Source organism: Cornus florida, unplaced genomic scaffold, assembly GCF_030987335.1.
Source record: "Cornus florida cultivar Cherokee Brave unplaced genomic scaffold, ASM3098733v1 CherokeeBrave_3.0.0_Hap2_Chr09, whole genome shotgun sequence".
Lineage (NCBI taxonomy): Eukaryota > Viridiplantae > Streptophyta > Magnoliopsida > Cornales > Cornaceae > Cornus > Cornus florida.
This window is the reverse complement of record NW_026775579.1, coordinates 73,642,625-73,660,848: the sequence shown is the minus strand read 5'-3', so window position 1 is coordinate 73,660,848 and position 18,224 is coordinate 73,642,625. Positions and strand designations below refer to the sequence as shown.

Here is an 18,224-nt window from a genome sequence, read left to right as displayed (position 1 = left end):
AGTTCGATCGATCTCAGCCAGTTCGATCGATCCAAGTCCAAGGTTCGATCGATCGAACTTCCTCCAAGTGCAAAAAGTTAAAATTCCAGCTCATTGAAAGTTGTCCTTTATCCAATCATTGGAGAATATTATGTACACGACCCTAGCTCATTTGGGGAGTGATTTTAACCTACCTGTATAAGGATAAGGATTGTTTTTTAGTGAGGGGACACATAGGAGATAGGAGACCAATACTTAAATATTTTTTAGATATACCATCTCTAAGGCAGCTTGGAGGAGGAGGTTAGAGACACCATTGGAGATCTTCATCAACAAGGAGCAAACCTCTTCCATGGAGTTAGCCCTTGAGGGTTGGAGCATGCTCACTATGAGTGGCTAGACATCCTCTTAGGGCTAGAGTTAGCCCCAAGCATGCTTTCTATATCTTAATCTTATGTATTATTGAAGGATTAGTGTTGTAATTAATGTTTTGACACTTTGATATATATAGATCTTGTTTAATCAATGATTTGTGTGGGTTAATGCTTCCAATTGATCAGTTCATTCTATTCATATGTCTATGTATGCTAGAATAGATGTTCATGTTCTTGTCTCTAGGTTTTGTGTTGTTGATGCATGTCTATGTGTATTGATGCCATGGATTTAGAGATTGTCAAAACATAGTGCTTAAAGGAATACTATTGTGATTCTCTTGATGGTTCATACTTATTCCTTGATGGATTGTGCCTCTTCCCTAGTTTACTTTCATGCTAGTAGTTTAGATGTAGTGTAGTTGTAGTATAGTGTTAAATGGGAGGACAATCCATATTTGTTGTTTGATGTTCCAAGCTTTTGAACACAAGTAGCATATGTCTCTAATCTTGTGTTGTATTTGGATTGTAAGCCTAATGAAAGGATTAATGACTTATTTTGATTTATCGTGCCTTCCACATGTTGTTTAGACAATATATGCTTCATCGCTTAGATATATTGTGCCTTTCACATGATGTTTAGACAATACATGTTTTTAACTAGTCATCCTTACTTCTTGAATCAACCAAACACACACACACAAATATTGCAACACCCTAATTGCCCTCATTAGTCACTTGTCAATGATATAGGAATGCATTGCTCGGTGGTGATCTCTAAACCCCAAGACTCTTCTCTCTCTTACTTACTCTCCATTGCATTCAATTACTTAATTTAATATAGTTGCTCTCTAATCTAATCAACCAACCAATCAATTGTTTGATCACTCGACCTACTAACCCTAATAGCAATTCCACAATCAATAGGGATGGCAACGGGGCGGGTTTGGAGCGGGTTTCCCTAAATCCCGCCCCGCCCCTTTTTATTTTTGTCAAGTCCATGCCCGCCCCGAGACCCGCGACGGGTTGAATTTTCATATCCAACCCCGCCCCGTTAGGAAATACTGTGCCCCCGTGCCCGCCCCACTAACAAATTTTTTTCTCCCACTTTTTGGAACTTAAACTCTTGCTATTTAAATGTACAAAGCTTAGGAATGACACAACATAAATAAAATTATGTATTCTAACAAAAATAAAAAAAATAACATGCACATAACATAATTCAAAGAACATAATAAACAAAAATAAAAGTTTAATACAACCAAATTACAAGAAGTTCTAAGCTCCAACTTCCACCATAACCAAAACAAAAGCAAATTTAATACCAAGTTTACATCCCAAATTAAGATTGTAAGAGATGGGTTGGGTAAGCCGCTAAAATAACTTATTAATATATATATATATTAAATATAGTTATATGCGGGGCGGGGCGGGGCGGGGCGGGGCGGGGCCCCTAGGATATGTATATTGAACCCTTACCCGCCCCGTGACCCTCGACGGGTACAAAATTTGTATCCATGTCCGCCCCAACGGTATAATAAGTGTTCCCATATCCGTTATTAACGGGGCGGAACAGGGCGGGACTCCGACGGGGCGGTAAAAATTGACATCCCTAACAATCAACTCCGACTCCAATCCCTTGGGACGATCCCTACTCGCCCTAGTTATATTTACAGTGAAAGGTAGTAGTGGCTTTTATAAATGTAAAACTTGGCCCTCGCCTAAATTGCACACTTCTCCAAGCTTGTGGTCAAATTCCTAGCAACTATTTCTATTCTTTGAATATGAAAATAGCAGTGAACAACTCTCACAGAAACTTCTAAAATAATTAAGAACTAAGCTATCCAAAATCCAACAGGTCTACCAAACACATACAAATTTCATACAGTTTCAACAGTTAAACTCAGTGTTTAAATCTATATTCTTCTGTTCCTTTAGACTTTAATCTTCCTCTGGACAATCTCTAAACATCCATTACAATATCTATTCTTCTCAGAATAATTTAGAAAATCAACTACCAAAGACCTTCCTCACTGAAAAGGAAAAATAAAACCACAGAACGGAAAAACTAGAAAAACAAAAGATGGAGCAGGCTCCAAAAATACTTGGAGCCGCCTCTAAAGGCTGATAAGCGCCGAATATTGCATATTCAAGCGCCCTTAATTGCATTATTTAAGTCCATTGTTTGCTTATTTTATGTAGATTATCCCCATTTGTGTGTTTGTATATATTTTCAGGTCCTTTTGCCAAAAAGGAGTACAAATAAGACTTTGTGGATTTTAGACCATCAAAAGGCACAAGGCTGAATTTCTGGCAGAAGTGAAATCAGGACTTTGCTCGCCATTTCGACCTAACAAACTCAAGAACTGGACTTCTCTCATAACATGAAAGATTTAAAGCTCTGAATCAGCTTTCTAAATCTTCAAACGGTTTGTCATTCAGAGCTTGGAGCAGAGAGTTATGGTCTTTTTACCAGAGGTGCGTAGAACTGCCTGGCAGCAATGAAATTCTGCCTTGATCTTTATTTTCGACCAACCATCCTTGAGATTTGGATCTCCACCAAAACATGAAGTTTTTAGATCTCTGAATCAGCTTTCTAAATCTTCAAACGGTTCATCATTCGGAGTTCAGAGCGCAAAGTTATGGCCATTTTACCAAAGTAGGTCTGGGCAGAGCAAACCAAGCATAGGGCATTCTGCCCAATTTTCGAGTGCTCGAGGCCCTATTTCGAGCACTCGAAATTAGGGCAGAATTCTACACGACTCAGCCCACTTGTGCTCAGATTTTACCTATTTTGGAAGCCCTCCTTTATGAGTTGGTTGGGGATGTTTCTTGGAGGAGAGAGAGGGCTTTTTGGGTGGATTTCTTATCTAGATAAAGAGGGGAGAGCCACACATTTACATTAAGCTTCATTTTTGGGAAGATAGAGGAGAGAGAAGAGAGCAAGAAAGGTGTTCTTCAAGCTCCAAGAAGGTTGCACGAAAATGGCCATGAAGATGGAGCTTCTTCCTTCTTCTAGCTTGGCAATGGGTAACTAACTCCCTATCTAGGGAGGTGATGAAGCCTTACTTTGTAAGCATGTCTTAGTTTTGGTTTAATCTTGGGAAATATGTATATATATGGCACTTTCATGGTCTAGAGCTTGTATTTGATGTAATGAACATAAACTCTTATAAATGATCATGTTGAATATATTATCTTCTCTTGGAGTGTATGTTCTCATGGTTGTATTGCTTTCATTTCCATAGTGACAATGGAAACAAGATTGTGAAAGTGTTTTTATTGGCATGTATTTGAGAATCTTGTTAGTCCATAGCTTAGGGTCCCTCTTTGATGGATTTATTCTTGATTCTTAGCTCCATGTGCTATCACCATAGTTATTGAGGGGTTTAATAGTCCCTAGCTTAGTGAATATGTGAAGCTACAATTTCATTTAGGTAGTCAAGCATGTATAACTTTGAGGGATTATGCTTAAATCTTGATTCTATGAAATTCTTGGAGATAGTGTAGTAATTTTGTATTGCTACATATCATTGCCATATATCTAATTTGTTTCCCAAGTTAACCACATACTAGCATGTTAATAGAGTAGGTAATGGATTCATCTCCCTAGTCTTTTCTACTTGTATCTCACTTCTTTACATTCCTTGCAATCTACTAGTTTATGCATCTTTACATTTCTAGTTTAGTGATAAACAAACAAACCCTTATTACCCCTTATCATTCTAAGAATGATTCTAGACATTTAGGTTGCCTTAGACTAGCGCAATCCCAGTGGTTCGACTTACCCGACCAATAGCCCTATTTTACAATGATTCGTGCTATTGCGAAGGTTGATGTATGATTGACCAACCGATCAAAGGCCTTGGAGCCGCCTCCAAGTAAAAGGAGCCGGCTCCAATCCAAAAGGAGCCAGTTCTCTCCCTCCTCTTCTCCGTGTTCCCTTTTCCGGCATCGTCTACACCTCCGGCACTTCACAGTATAGGTTCCCAGAGATTTTAACTTAGTCCCAGTAGATTCCAACCCTTGTTTTAGTCCTTATTATATCACTAATATGGATTAAACAGAGAACTAAACAAGAAAGTTTCAACTTGGCACAGTTAAACACATGTATATCAGATTCTGTTACAGTTAAACTTTTAATCAAGAAAATAGATAACGTTTTTTATTTTAAACATATAAATCATCCTGAAACTATTTAAGCATGCAAAGAACATGAAGTCCAAGGGAGAGACTTAAGACAAAACTTGCCTTTGAGACTTTTGTTCAAAATCTCTACGCCGTCTTCGAAGGTTCCCAGCAATTCCTACTGAAAATTTCCTCTGTTCCTCCTCTGCCTCCACAAACGTGTATAGGTTTATTTTTCTTAAACCCTAAACCACCGTATATGCCTATTTATAACCTTAAACTATAAACCCTAATCCATGTATAATTCGGCCCATAAGTAATCCTAGGTTAAAATCATGTCGGCTACTTATGTGTATACCAAATATGCAACCAACCCTACTGTAACGTGAAGTTTAGAAAATACTTATCTGTAATTAAATAATTTTATATCATTTATATAAAACAATTAAAATTAAAATACCAAATATAATTTAAACCATACATCTCAAATAAACCAAATAAAGCAAATAAAAACAATTTATGAAATAAAACAATTAAATAACGCTATTAACCAATTAAAAATGCAGTTAAATAATTAATGAAATTCCAGGACCGTCCTTTGTAAATTTAAGGGTATTACACCGAATGCCTAGGAGGCGTCTAGTGGTCTGTGGTGTTAATGTAGTCTAGAAGGGAGTGTGGTTGAGTTAACTAGGCTGGATGCGATGCCTTGGAGGTGCCTTGTGGTCGTGGATAGTTAGCCAATCTTCCTTTCGTGAAGCCTTGGAAGTGCTTTGGGTCGGATTACACTAACGATTTGGAAGTTGAAACGAAGATGTTTCGGATAAGGGGAGCGACATGGGCATGGCATTACACTTCATTGTCATACATGGTATACTTGTGACTTTGATGACAATTGTGGTTATATTTGACGTTGTGGTTATAGATTGTATCCCTGGTATAGTATGATCCCGTTCTCTTGATTTCTATTCTATACGTAGATTCACGGAGTCATAAGAAGTGTGTCTTAGACACCTCCTACTGAGTTTATGCTCACCCCATTATTTTAATATTTTTCAGGTTTAAGAAAGGAAGTAGCGGACGACGTTCCTCTACAGGTCTTGATGGGTTAGTGGACTATTTGACCTATTTTGTAGTTATGACCTCATATTATTATTATTATTACTAGTATTATTATCATTATTATGTATTGACATAGGAAATGACGGTAGTGCCCTTAGTTGACCCTGGGTTCGGATAAGGACCCGGTTAGCGATTCGGACCCTCGGGTTCGGGTCGTTACATCATCCTCACCACCCAACGGCGACTCTATAATCTAGACAACTATAGACAAAGCCTCAAATCCTTACCTCCAAAAACAAGCCAAACCATAGAGCTCTGTACAAAACACAACAAATAGGCTTGTCGCCAAAAACCTCCACCCCTAACCAGCATATCAGAACACTAGATATTCTTGAGTCGATCACCATCCAACGGGACAGCAATAAAACTACAAATCAGAACAAACATTATAATGAAACAAGAAATACAATAGAAGAGAGCAATACCCAGATCAAAAGGAAAGCTCGGCATAACTTGGGTATTTATTCCTCTAAGGTGCAAAAACCCCAAGTTTACAAGCCTCCTCTCACATGCCCCTCCGGCTAGGCAACCGACAAGGTCTACGGACTGGACAAAAGAGAGAAACCATTGTATAAAAATCACACCTTCTTGGAGACATCTCCAAACTCTGATGAATAGAGGACCTCGACGTAGCGAGAAGCATGTTGAAACTCAGTTCAACATCTCTCACGGAACCTCCCTCTCCCTCCCCCTCTCAAACTATGGAATCACTATATCGCTGAAACCTGATGTAGATGAGTGAGAATCGCCGTTGAAACCACACGCTCTGAGTGAGAATCTTCGTCAAAACCACATTCTCGGATGGAAAATAGGGAAGGTGATGCTCAAAAACCCTAGCAAAGAGGGGAAAGAAAGAAAGTAGAGCCAGTCAATGCTTTTTTTTGAAGCATGAGATTGGAATAGGGAGGGAAATAGCAAACATGAAAGTCAAATTGACAATTGGTCAAAGTGTTTGTTGGTGCATTTAATATTTTTTCATTAAAGAAAAATAAATGTAAGTGTTGTAATTAGACTTGTCAAACGGATCGGATTTTGATACAAAGTCGAATATAGAGTACAAATAATTTGATTTGATAATAATTTAATCCGGTTAAAATCATATATATATATATATATATATATATATATTATTGCATTACTATATATGAATATTATATGTATTAGTTATCTACTAGTATTAAATTTATATATATTAATTATTTATCAATATATTCATTTGGTTGCATAGTTATATTCTGCATGGTCTTATACATTGACAATTACTCAGTCATTCCATCTAACCTTATATCTATACATGTCATTTTAATCTTTGTAAAAAAATAATAAAAAATAAATAAAAAGTAATATATCCAAAGCTAAATATGATATGAATTGGAATATTCAATCCTATAACCCGTTAAGGATCTGAATTCGATAATCCGTTAGCTTAAAAATCAAATATGAATTTGATTGATCCGATCTGGATTCAAATCCGATCCATTGACAAACATAGTTGTGATAGGCTGGCTAATTGAAATTTGAAATAGGAAAAAACTATCATATATATTTATTGTTATGTTGGTTGTAACTTGTAACTAAATTTGTAGAGAAAACTCACTCAAATATATCTTGAAATAAGAATTGAGTAGTAATATTGTAACTCTTTTGAGCTTGAAGCTTTTTTTTTTTTTTTTTTTCATTTTAGCTTGGTATCTTTTGGAATTTGAATTTGGTTCGTAAAAAAAATGAAGGGGCACTGTGTCACAATTGCATCATTGTTCTTTTATTTAAATATAGAATATAAAAAAATATTCATTACTATTCTCAAAGATTGATATTTTGTTTCTATGCACTTTTTAAGAACAAGCTTGCTTATGATGTAGTAATATACAAGAAATTTTCTTCTAAATATGATATATGATCTTGTGGTTTGAGACATTCGACAATTGAGTGTGGCAAAAAATTTTATTTTTTAATAAATAAAAATAAAAAAACAAAAGGTATTATTAGACTTGATAATAATATGTGTTTCATATATGTGTTTGTATATATCTGAACCGTGTGCACCCCTACATATACAATATGTATATGTAGGGGTGCACACGGTTCAGTTTGGATTAGTTTAAGAGTTTTTTGGAATCAAACCAATTCTAACGGATTCATAAAATTTGGAATCAAACTGAACCATTTGACCAAAGGAACCAAACCATACCAAATCGTGAAAAACCAGTTTGGTTCGGTTCGGTTCCACGGTTCCCTTTTCTTTTTTTTTTCTTTATTGTTACAGAAGTATTCATATTATCCACATGCACAACAATAAACCAAGTTACTAGCACATTCAGAACTATTAATATATTCAGAACTTTTAACTCAATTATCCTTCTCTATCACGTTTAGAACTAAAGTAAATAAATTCAGAATTGATAATAATCTAATACATTTAGAATTACTAATTCAATAACAAACAATCACCCACAATTCAATTCAGCCACTAAAAAAAAAAAAAAAATGTATAATAAATTGATAAGACCTAAGATTGGACCATATGATTGATAGTTGCTATAAACTTCTAAGTGATTTGGATTATAGGATTATATTATATTATATATATTCTATAATTTAACATATATATATATATATATAATTATATATATTATAAGATTATAACATAACGGTTCGGTTCGGTCTAGTTCGGTCCTAAAGGACCTTAAACCGTGACCAAATCGTATCTTTACAATTTCACAAATTTAGAATCGTGACCGAACCAAACCATTAGCAAACCAAACCAAACTGTCTGGTCTAGTTTGGTTTGGTTTGGATTTTCTGTTTGACTGGAATTTTGTGCACCCCTAGGTATATGTATAAGAAAATGGTACTCACTTCGAAGAGGGCGGCTCCACTTGAGTAGTTGAGTGCATTCATGAAAAACCTAGTTCGGCTCCTCCTTTCACATAAAAGAAAGGAAAGGGAAGGGAAGGAAGGTTCCTCCAACAATAAATCGTATTGGCATATCACTCTCCATTTTTTCCCTATCTAATTAATAAAACTTTTTAACTCCATCACCATATAGTCTAAAATAAGAACTATCTAAAACTTAAATCACTTTCCAAATTAACAAGAAAAAGATATAATCAATTACATTGCATTTATGCTTATGCAATGAACTCTATATAATCCGAGCGGTTAAAGTTAAAAAATAAAACCCTAGCTACGGACAAAATGTTCAAATAGTCCCTAATGTTCAAATAACTATATATATATGTGGAGTGAGAGTGTGTTTAGAGAATCCCAATCCGATTCAATCCCTAAAATCAAATCAAATTAAGTCTTCCTATGAATTGGATTGGATTTAATTTTAACCAATTCGTAGTGATCGAATTGGATTAAGTTTAATGCCTAATCCTATCCAATTCGTGATCACACCTAGTGTGTACATATATAATATTTTTTTCATCTCTAACGGGTAGGAATGAGGTGGTGAATCCAATTTGTGAAGGAGGATGTTATCAAAAATTGAAAAGTTCAAAACGTTCTGGAAAGAGTTTTGGTTTTAAAAGGGACTTGGTAGGGGAACCCTTCCCGAATCCTCCAGTTGTCGTCATTAACGCGGCAGTATTTCTCAAAATAGAGGGGAGTCGTGTGATATTTTTGCTAAATCGAGGGGAGGTGACTATAATTTACTCATTTTTTATTTTTCTTTTTTTCTTTTTAAATTTAGTAGTCTGAACTTTCCGAAAGGACATTGTTCATCTCCTAACTATTAATGTGACAAATAATAAAATGACAATATCTATTTGAATTTAAATTATATAGTCCATATAAGAAAAAAAAATCTTTTCTTTTTATATTTTAATTTCTAAATAAATACATGTTATTGTACATTAGTGTGGACAAGGAACTCAACGATTACGGCTCAAAGTATTGTTGTGGGGACAATGTTGCGTGAAAAGATTAAAAAGGAAAGATGCTTGTTGTTGAGAAATGGTTTTTTACTGCAACGATTTATTCTTTGCACTTCCTTGACATGTGAGGAAAGTAAAAGTGAAATTCCTTCTCTCCCCTGTATAACACGTGAGGCTTTCTGTCCCTAGCTATGCTAGCTCTTCTCTCTCATACACAAAAAGCCCGCCAAAATCTTTCTGTTCATCCGATCTCATTTTAGTTTTGAAAATGGCAGAAGGTTCATGGACCTACGACGTCTTCTTGTCGTTCAGGGGTCCCGATACTCGCCATTCATTCATCGACTTCCTATACTATGCTTTGGTAGAGCATGGGTTTTCCACATTCAGAGACGACAACAAACTTAGACGAGGAGAAGCGATTGGGCCCGGATTGCTGAGAGCGATTGAGGAATCGAGGGTCGCCATCGTCGTGTTATCGAAAAACTACGCGGCCTCGAAATGGTGCCTCGATGAGCTTGAGAAGATCATGGAGTGCAGGAGGACTTTGAGTCAGTTTGTTCTCCCTGTTTTTTATGGTGTAGAACCGTCCGATGTGCGGCACCAGAGGGGAGTTTACGCTGACACATTTGCCTGGCACCAACAACTTCACGGCGACGACCAGGTTCAGAGGTGGAGAGCTGCTTTGACTGAGGTTGCCTATTTGTCGGGTCTAGTATTGCCAGACAATGACGGGTACTTTTTCTGAATATTCAAATACCTATTTTTAAAGTTTGACTCATCCAACAAACTATATATTTATTTGAAGAGTTTGATTACGTCATTATAATCCATGATATGATGACATTATCTACATTCGCATAAAATAATTGAATTATTGTATTACTAATTATTTTCTTTATCACCATTTTTTTTTTTTTTTTCTTTCTTTTTCTCTTTTTGCTTTTTTTTAACCAACGTTATTGAAATGTAAGCTGACCAAGAAATTATATGAGGTTTTTTTTTTTTTTTTTTTTTTTAGGGGACAATTTAGTTGAAAAAAAGAACAAATCACCCGTATTAACAATATTAAAAATAAAATTCAGGGGGGTAATTTACTGTGTCTAAGTCCGTGCATGAATGTAAGGGTGGTCTAATTTAATCACTTTCTTTAACATTACTAACGGATCGGTTAGGGTTGCAAGTTAGGCTGGCCAAACCCAGCCCAATCTCAACCCGAATTAGGTTGAGTTGGGCCAGTTAGAATTATACTTAACATGAGTTATGATCAAAACCCAGCCCGATAATTTTCGGTTCGGATTGACGGGTTTTTTTTTTTTCAGAAATTTATATATATATATATATATTTGATTATATTATTAGTAAAAAACAAAAAAAATTTAGGGCAAATCATTTCAACCTCCCCAATCGCCTCCAGATCTCATTCTCAACTCTCTCTCTTTCTCTGCAACTGCAAGTGGATTGTTGTACTTTCTCTATAACAAAACATCATCATGGTCAATCAAAAGGGATTATTAGTTTACATTTGAAGTTCATAATTAAACAGCATACACACACACACATATACGTGTAGATATTAGAGATGAATTTCAACTTACTTGAGAGCTGAGCACCAGAATCTACAAGGTAACTTGGTTTCCCAGTATAATTAGGTTCATTAGCTGATCTGTCTGGAAGAATCAAAAGTTCAAAACCCATATATTACAGATCTATATGCAAGAATCAAAAGTTCAAAACCCATATCGGCATATCATTTCAGATTGTTCAAAAAATCAAAACCCATATCTTTCAGTTTCCATCGCCCACTGTTCCAATTCGGGTTCGCCGTTCGCAAGCTTCAGCCGCTGTCTCTCAACTCTCAAGCTTGTCCCCCTCTCTCTGCAACTGCTAACTTGTATGTATGGGTTTTGTTTAAATTTTTGGAAATGACGGCAGCGGCGATGGATCAATGGCTGAGAGACGGTGGCAAATCAGCGGTTGAGGGCGAGGAACGACGGTGGCAGCGGTAAATCAGTGGTAGCGGGGACGGTGGTTGAGAGAGAAAGAGAAAGAAGAGAGAGAGAGAGAGAGAGAGAGAGAAGGAAAGGAGAATTTTTTTTTTTTTTTTTTTTTTTTTTAAATTTTGGATTTTGGGTTGGGTTGGGTTCAGGTTGAGCCTGAGTCCAACCCGAACATGAACCTGATTTGTGAATTGTATGTCTAAATTTCAAAATTTCTGGCTTGGGGCTGGGCTGGGTTAGCCCGCCCAAGTTGCAACCCTACTAACGACTTTATGGTACAAATTTAGAGAGAGAGAGCGCCCCTTGCGTCCGCGGGCGCCCGGGGGGGTGGAAGGGATTGTGAGTTAGAAAATTTTAGAGACAGAGAAATGGGATGAATGCAATATAGAATAAATGTGTGTTGCGTGTCTATGTGATAGGTGAAATATGAGTATTCATATTTAACCTATTTTGACCCTCAAATTAAATGAATAAAAATTATTTAATCCATTTTTGACCCATTTTAAATATGATTCACCCAAAATCATTAAAAAATAGGCGAATATGAACGGGTATTGCCACCCCTAATTATGGGATACTTTCTCATTTTCTAAAGGAAAAGATTGAGAGAGTTCAAGTTCTCATTGTGGCATGTGGGTGCGTGTGGTGCACACTGTTTGGATTGGGCTGGTTTGAGAATATTTCGAAACCAAACTGTTCCCAACGATTCAACAAAAATTGAAACCAAACCTAACTGTTTGGTTCGGTTCGATTCCATGGTTTTAGGCATTTTTATAATTCAATCTAATACATACCTATAATTAAATATATATTATATATAATATAATTTCTATTATAATAATATTTTTTATTGTAGATTATGTTATATGGTTGAGTGGTTAAAAGGCTCTTCTTATTATTCTATTAATTATATAATACAACATATAAAAATATATGTACAATTTATAAAACATTTCACTTCGATTTGATTTTGTAGAATCTCAAATCGTAACCGAATCATTTATAAACAATTCTATGTTTTTGAAATCTGAACAGAACCGAACCGTGAAAAAATCGAACCAAATCTAACCGTCCAAATTGGCCTGGTTCGACTGCACTTTTCTATTTATATATGTCAATATCAACTGTGCCAGTGGGCTGTGGACTCATTTATGTGGGTTGCTGGAGGAATAATATCTATGCCATATTTGGGAACACGGGATTGGAGGAAGTTTACTTCAAAATGTATACTATCCCAAATTCAAGCAAGGCTTAGGTTTTAAAATTAAAATATACAAGCAGCAATTACTGAAATTTCTTCATATTCATATTTAAGGTTTTAATTGGAATCCAGATTCAATAATTTTAGTAAACCTCGAGTTCCCGAAATATCTTGTTTCTTTAGCTATATGATCGAATCACTTGAGAGTTGAGATTAAGTTTATGCAAAAATAGAACGACTCATTCTATCTTCACCATTCCATCAAACTTTACTAAATGCTCATCGTTTTCTTTTCTCTTTAACAAAAGATTCTAAATTGTGGAACCAAAATGTGCAGGTCTAGGTCAAATGTAATTCAAATAATCATTAAAGAGGTCAGAAATGTAACTGATTCTGCATCTTTAAGTGTTGCGGACTATCCAGTCGGAACAGACATCCGTGCTGAAAACCTCATTCGGGAGCTAAAGTTGGGGTCAAATGATGTTCGAATTGTTGCAATATGGGGGATGGGCGGATTAGGCAAGACTGCAACTGCTAAAGCTGTGTATAATCTTATACGTCGTAACTTTGACTGCAGTTGCTTTCTGTCAAATGTTAGAGCAACTTGGAAGCAATATAACGGCCCTGTTAAATTACAAGAAAAGCTTCTGTCAGATATTCTACTCGATAAAAAGTTAAGCGTGGGAGATTCTGATCATGGAATTGTGCTAATAAAACAGCGAGCATGGTGTCGAAGGGTTCTTCTTATCCTCGATGACGTGGATGATGGGGAGCAATTGAAGACATTGGCCATAAATCCTGACTCGCTATGTCCTGGAAGTAGGATCATTATAACAACTAGGAATTTGTCTTCGATAAGCTCGCTTGGACTTCAAGAGAATGAGGTGTTCACACCCATGGAGTTGGATGGGGAGGAGTCTCTTAAACTCTTCAGTTGGCATGCCTTCAAGAATAAAGGTCCTTTAGACGACTACGCAATGCTCTCAGCAGAAGTGGTGGGTTATGCTAAGGGGATTCCTTTAGTTCTTGAAGTTTTAGGTTCCTTCTTTACGGACAAAACCAAATCTGAATGGATTAGTGATTTGAAGAAGTTGAAGGAAATTCCTCACGATGATGTCCAAGGAAAACTTAAGCTAAGCTATGATTCACTCAATGGTGAACAGCAGGGCTTATTCTTAGATATTGCATGTTTTTTTGTTGGCACGAACAAAGATTTGGCAATCAAAATACTAGAAGGCCGTGGTTTCTACCCAGAATCTAATATTGGAGTTCTAGTTCGTCGTGCTCTTTTACGAGTTGATTCAGATAACCGGTTGATAATGCATGACCGGATTCGGGATATGGGTAGAGAAATTGTCCGCCAAGAATCTGTTCAAGAGCCTGGTGAACGTACCAGACTGTGGAATGAAAAGGATGTTCTTGATGTTCTGCAAAATGACAGAGTAAGAGCCAAATGCATTAATTATTTTGTTAATATAAGAGGTTTTGTTCACGGTAAGAGTGCCATCTACTGAAGTCTAACAATTAAGGGACGTGATCCTAGTTTCTTACACAATGGTTTTCTCACTAATATAACCTCTCTCTCTATATATAAATACATATTTATATAATTTCTTGTGCAACTGCTTGTATCATCAGGGAACGGAAACAGTTGAAGGGTTGCTCCTAAACTTGCAAAGATCAAATGAGCCATCGTTGAATGCGAAGGCATTTGCAAAGATGAGCAGACTCAGACTGCTTCATCTCAATTATGTCCGCCTATTTGGGAGCCACAAACATCTCTCCAGAAGACTAGTATGGCTGTGTTGGAAAGGTTTTCCTTGGTATTGCATACCATCCACTCTGTGTATGGATTACATGGTCGCTCTTGACTTGAGTAATAGCAGCCTCATAAAAGTTTGGAGAAAAACTAAGGTACGAAACTGTTTTCCTTCATTCAAACTAATCACGTTGAAATTTATCTTTCCATTCTCTGTTTCTGACAGGCTCTGGATAAATTGAAATACCTCAATCTCAGTCATTCCTCTTTGCTGACAAAAACCCCGGACTTCACTGGACTCGCCAGTCTTGAAGTATTGTTGCTTAATGATTGTACAAAGTTGCTAGATGTTCACCATTCTATCGGATGTCTACAAAATCTTCTTGTCTTGAATATGCAGAACTGCCAAAATCTTCACAAGCTTCCGCAAAGCATATTCATGCTGAAATCTCTCATCTATCTTGATCTCTCTGGCTGCTTCAAATTAGGGGAGCCAGCACATTCATGCTATTCCATCGTCCGGTCTTTGGTATCACTAGCAGGAAGTCCGGAGTTCAATGGGATGTTGCCAGCTTCTATTCAGGGATTAAGTTCTATTTCAAAACTATATCTTGAAGACTGCAATGTATCTGATGTACCCAACGAAATTGGTAGTTTGGTCTCCCTGCAATTTTTGAATCTTAGCAGAAACGATTTTGCTAGCCTACCAGCTAGCATTACCGGCCTTGCTCAACTGAAGGTCCTCTATCTAAACCAATGTACTGGACTTCAATCACTTCCAGGCCTTCCAATAAAGTTAAAGGGATTGAGTGCAAACTACTGCAGATCATTGGAAAGGATATCAATCGAATCAAAAGTGGATGAAGCCCCATTTATGACTTTTTATGGCTGCCCCAAATTAGTGGGTAACTTTGCAAATGATTTTAGAAAAATTCTACTCCAGTACCTGGTACTCTCTCTCTCTCTCTCTCTCTCTCTCTCTCTCTCTCTATATATATATATATATATATATAAACATATACTGTACTATACAAATAATCTTGCTTTGTAGTTGGCACTCATTACACACGATTGATCGCACAGGGACTTCCAGAACAAGGTGATTTTAGTATTTTCCTTCCTGGAAGTGAGGTTCCAAACTGGTGCAACTTCCAGTGTCTGGGATCATTTTTATCTTTCCTGGTGCCTCCGCTGGTAGATAGGAAGATACATGGGTGGATTTTATGTGTTGTCTTTGCTGGCTGTTGCCACAATGATGAAGACAAAAACGATGATATGTTTGCTATTTCTTGTGGTATTTACAATAAAACTATGGGCACTAAGAAGCGTTACCAACCAACAGTTGATGGCTATCCTGTGAGGTGTGAAGATCAGATGTGGCTCAACTATATGCCGCACCGGTATCTTGAATCTGAGTGGACGGAACTTGACTCTCGATTGGGAGCTGGTGATACAGTGGAGATGACAATAAGAATAGACAAGCGATGGCAGGTGAAGAAGTGCGGGGTTAGTCTCATCTATGAGGGCGGCAATGAGGAGGGTGCCGAGTCATTTGGTCAACCACACATCCAGGACACCTTGCCTTCCAATGATCAACCAGAGGGAATGGCCTCGCTCACAAGGCGTGTATCTGATGAAACATTTCTTCGCGAGATTGGAGTGTTAAAATCCAAGAAGAGGGACTAGCATTTGGCGTTTGGCTTTCCAAGTATATAATGTCAAGGTTTGTGTCAATTGACTCAATTCTAATCTGTTATGAAGATTTTTTGTCTGTAAATGTTCCTATAAGTTGAATGATACCTCGTCAATGTGTCAGTAATAAACCTTTTTTTTTTTTTTTTTTTTTTTTTGGTAGTGTTTTGAGGCATTCTTCAACACGACTTATGTAGTGTACATATTTTTTGTTCATGTTTAATAATCTTGAAAGCTAGATGAACACACCCTTTAGTGCTTATGATATAATGATTTTTATGATTTTTTTCCTTTTTAAAGGCAAGAAAGAGAACTATATATATAACCAAAATACAGAGTACCTGAAGTTGATGGAGTCTTTCAAAGCTAACTGATGAACTTCAGCAGGACAATCATCATCTCTAGCAGATGCTTGCTTTCTTGTTGATGCCAAGGATCCCAGTTCATGGGCCACTCTATTTGTCTCACGGTAAGTGAACTGAACCGAAAGTCTTCATCGACTGATAACCAGATTCTGATGAATTGGAGCTACCTGAACCTTGTCCACTGCCTTAACAAGCAGGTTGCATTCAAAGATAACCTTCTAAGAACCCCACTTCATTGCTTGCTCAAAAACTTGACAAAGCACCAATTCCTCAGCAATATCAGCCCCTCGTGATAGCCTTAATAACTGACCAGTTGAGTCTCAAGCAACAATCCTCCCCCCGCCTCCCTGAGGACATCATAGAAAGATGCAGCAGTGTTAATTTTAACCCAATCTGCAGGAGGTTTAGACCACCTAGCTTGAGCATTTCCAGGCCAGCCATCGAGAGAGGGACTTGAGGAGGATAAAATGCAAGAACAAACCTTTCATTAACCTGGCAAAATTTATAGAATTGATACTGCTCTGTTAGCAATCTCCATTTCAGACCATCAAAAACCAAGGCATTTTTGGCTTTCCTGATGACCTAACAGATATTAGCTGCTCCTTCAAGTCTGCACTATTATCAGCCATATTCCGTAAAACTGAGCTTGTCTCTCCACCATTTATCCCAACGTCCATGCCCCACTAAAGAGCATTCTATTCTTCAAACAGAGGTCAGAGTAAAACAAGTCATGACTCTTTAAGTTTTTTGTCAATGATGAAGAGAGTCGGTCACCATTCTGTGCTGTCTATTTTGTTATATTCATAAGCATATGGCATATTGGAGGCTGAGCCTGACAATATACATGGCATGATCGACATCACCACCTCAGAGCAACCACCACTTGATCACAAACTATTTCCATCCTCAGCGGTCCAGAAACAGCATCGACCAACTCATTAAAAATGTCGATCCTAACAAGTGTGTATCAGCTTTATATTCCAATGCTGGTGTCCAATAGATAATCAATTCTATGTTTGCCTTCCGCGTCTATCTAATCCTGATCAAATAGTTCAGAAGTTCAATCCAATTTCCTCTGGATAATTAATTAGTTTTATCCTTGAATTTCTGCAGCTATTCTTTAACAAACAAGTTCCCTTTAGTAGCCAACAACAAAGATCAAAACAAAATCTATCATGCCTCATATTACTACAGATCAGTTCGAGTTATTAAAAATTATTAAAAGATCATTATTTTCTCTCGGCAAATATTGGTTATATGGAATAACCCTATTATCAATGGCAAAGTCCCATATCCTAACTATCTTGAGATTGACTCAAGAATAGACTCAAGAATGCCTCCAACAACCCAATAGGCCATGTTCCTGAGAAAGCAAACCATCAACACTATCTTTTATATCTTCTCAAAGAAGGTGCCTAATATTAAGATACAATAGTACTTCTTGAGCTAGATGAACACAGCTTACTATAATACAAAGTCAGATCCCATGAAGATCTTTTGAAAGGTTTGTTTTCTGCTCCACAACAGAATAAGGGTGATGACTATAAGTCAATACCCTGTGTTGATCTGGCAATGCTTTAAGGCTCTTGTATGGGGAAAATGAATACAAATGTAACCTTGAAGTGGCAGCTTTCATATTTGAACCTGCATTCTCATACCTTTACTCCAAGCTTTTAGTATTGCATTAAGCACATTGACCCCTATTCCTAGAGCAATGGCTCCTCTGAGC

At 36.9% G+C, this 18,224-nt stretch overlaps 2 protein-coding genes across 2 annotated transcripts; both read left to right on the top strand.

Moving 5' to 3' along the window:
* The first annotated feature begins 9,602 nt into the window (after nucleotides 1-9,602).
* LOC132274420 (disease resistance protein RPV1-like) lies at nucleotides 9,603-10,377 on the top strand. Its single transcript, XM_059775695.1, has one exon. It carries the CDS (start codon nucleotides 9,750-9,752, stop codon nucleotides 10,224-10,226), a length of 477 nt encoding a protein of 158 aa, XP_059631678.1. The 5' UTR covers nucleotides 9,603-9,749; the 3' UTR covers nucleotides 10,227-10,377.
* Nucleotides 10,378-11,403: 1,026 nt separating this feature from the next.
* LOC132272859 (disease resistance protein RPV1-like) lies at nucleotides 11,404-16,124 on the top strand. The gene is made up of 5 exons (XM_059773938.1): nucleotides 11,404-11,483; nucleotides 13,017-14,121; nucleotides 14,318-14,593; nucleotides 14,665-15,387; nucleotides 15,522-16,124. Exons 1-5 carry the CDS (start codon nucleotides 11,404-11,406, stop codon nucleotides 16,122-16,124), a joined length of 2,787 nt encoding a protein of 928 aa, XP_059629921.1.
* Nucleotides 16,125-18,224: the final 2,100 nt, after the last annotated feature.

Excerpts from the sequence above, each read along its gene's own strand:
- LOC132274420 (XM_059775695.1), top strand. The coding sequence starts at position 9,750 with ATGGCAGAAGGTTCATGGACCTACGACGTCTTCTTGTCGTTCAGGGGT.
- LOC132272859 (XM_059773938.1), top strand. The coding sequence starts at position 11,404 with ATGACGGCAGCGGCGATGGATCAATGGCTGAGAGACGGTGGCAAATCA. Across the intron at positions 14,594-14,664 it reads AAGTTTGGAGAAAAACTAAG|GCTCTGGATAAATTGAAATA; the intron begins GTACGAAACTGT and ends TGTTTCTGACAG. Across the intron at positions 15,388-15,521 it reads AAATTCTACTCCAGTACCTG|GGACTTCCAGAACAAGGTGA; the intron begins GTACTCTCTCTC and ends TTGATCGCACAG.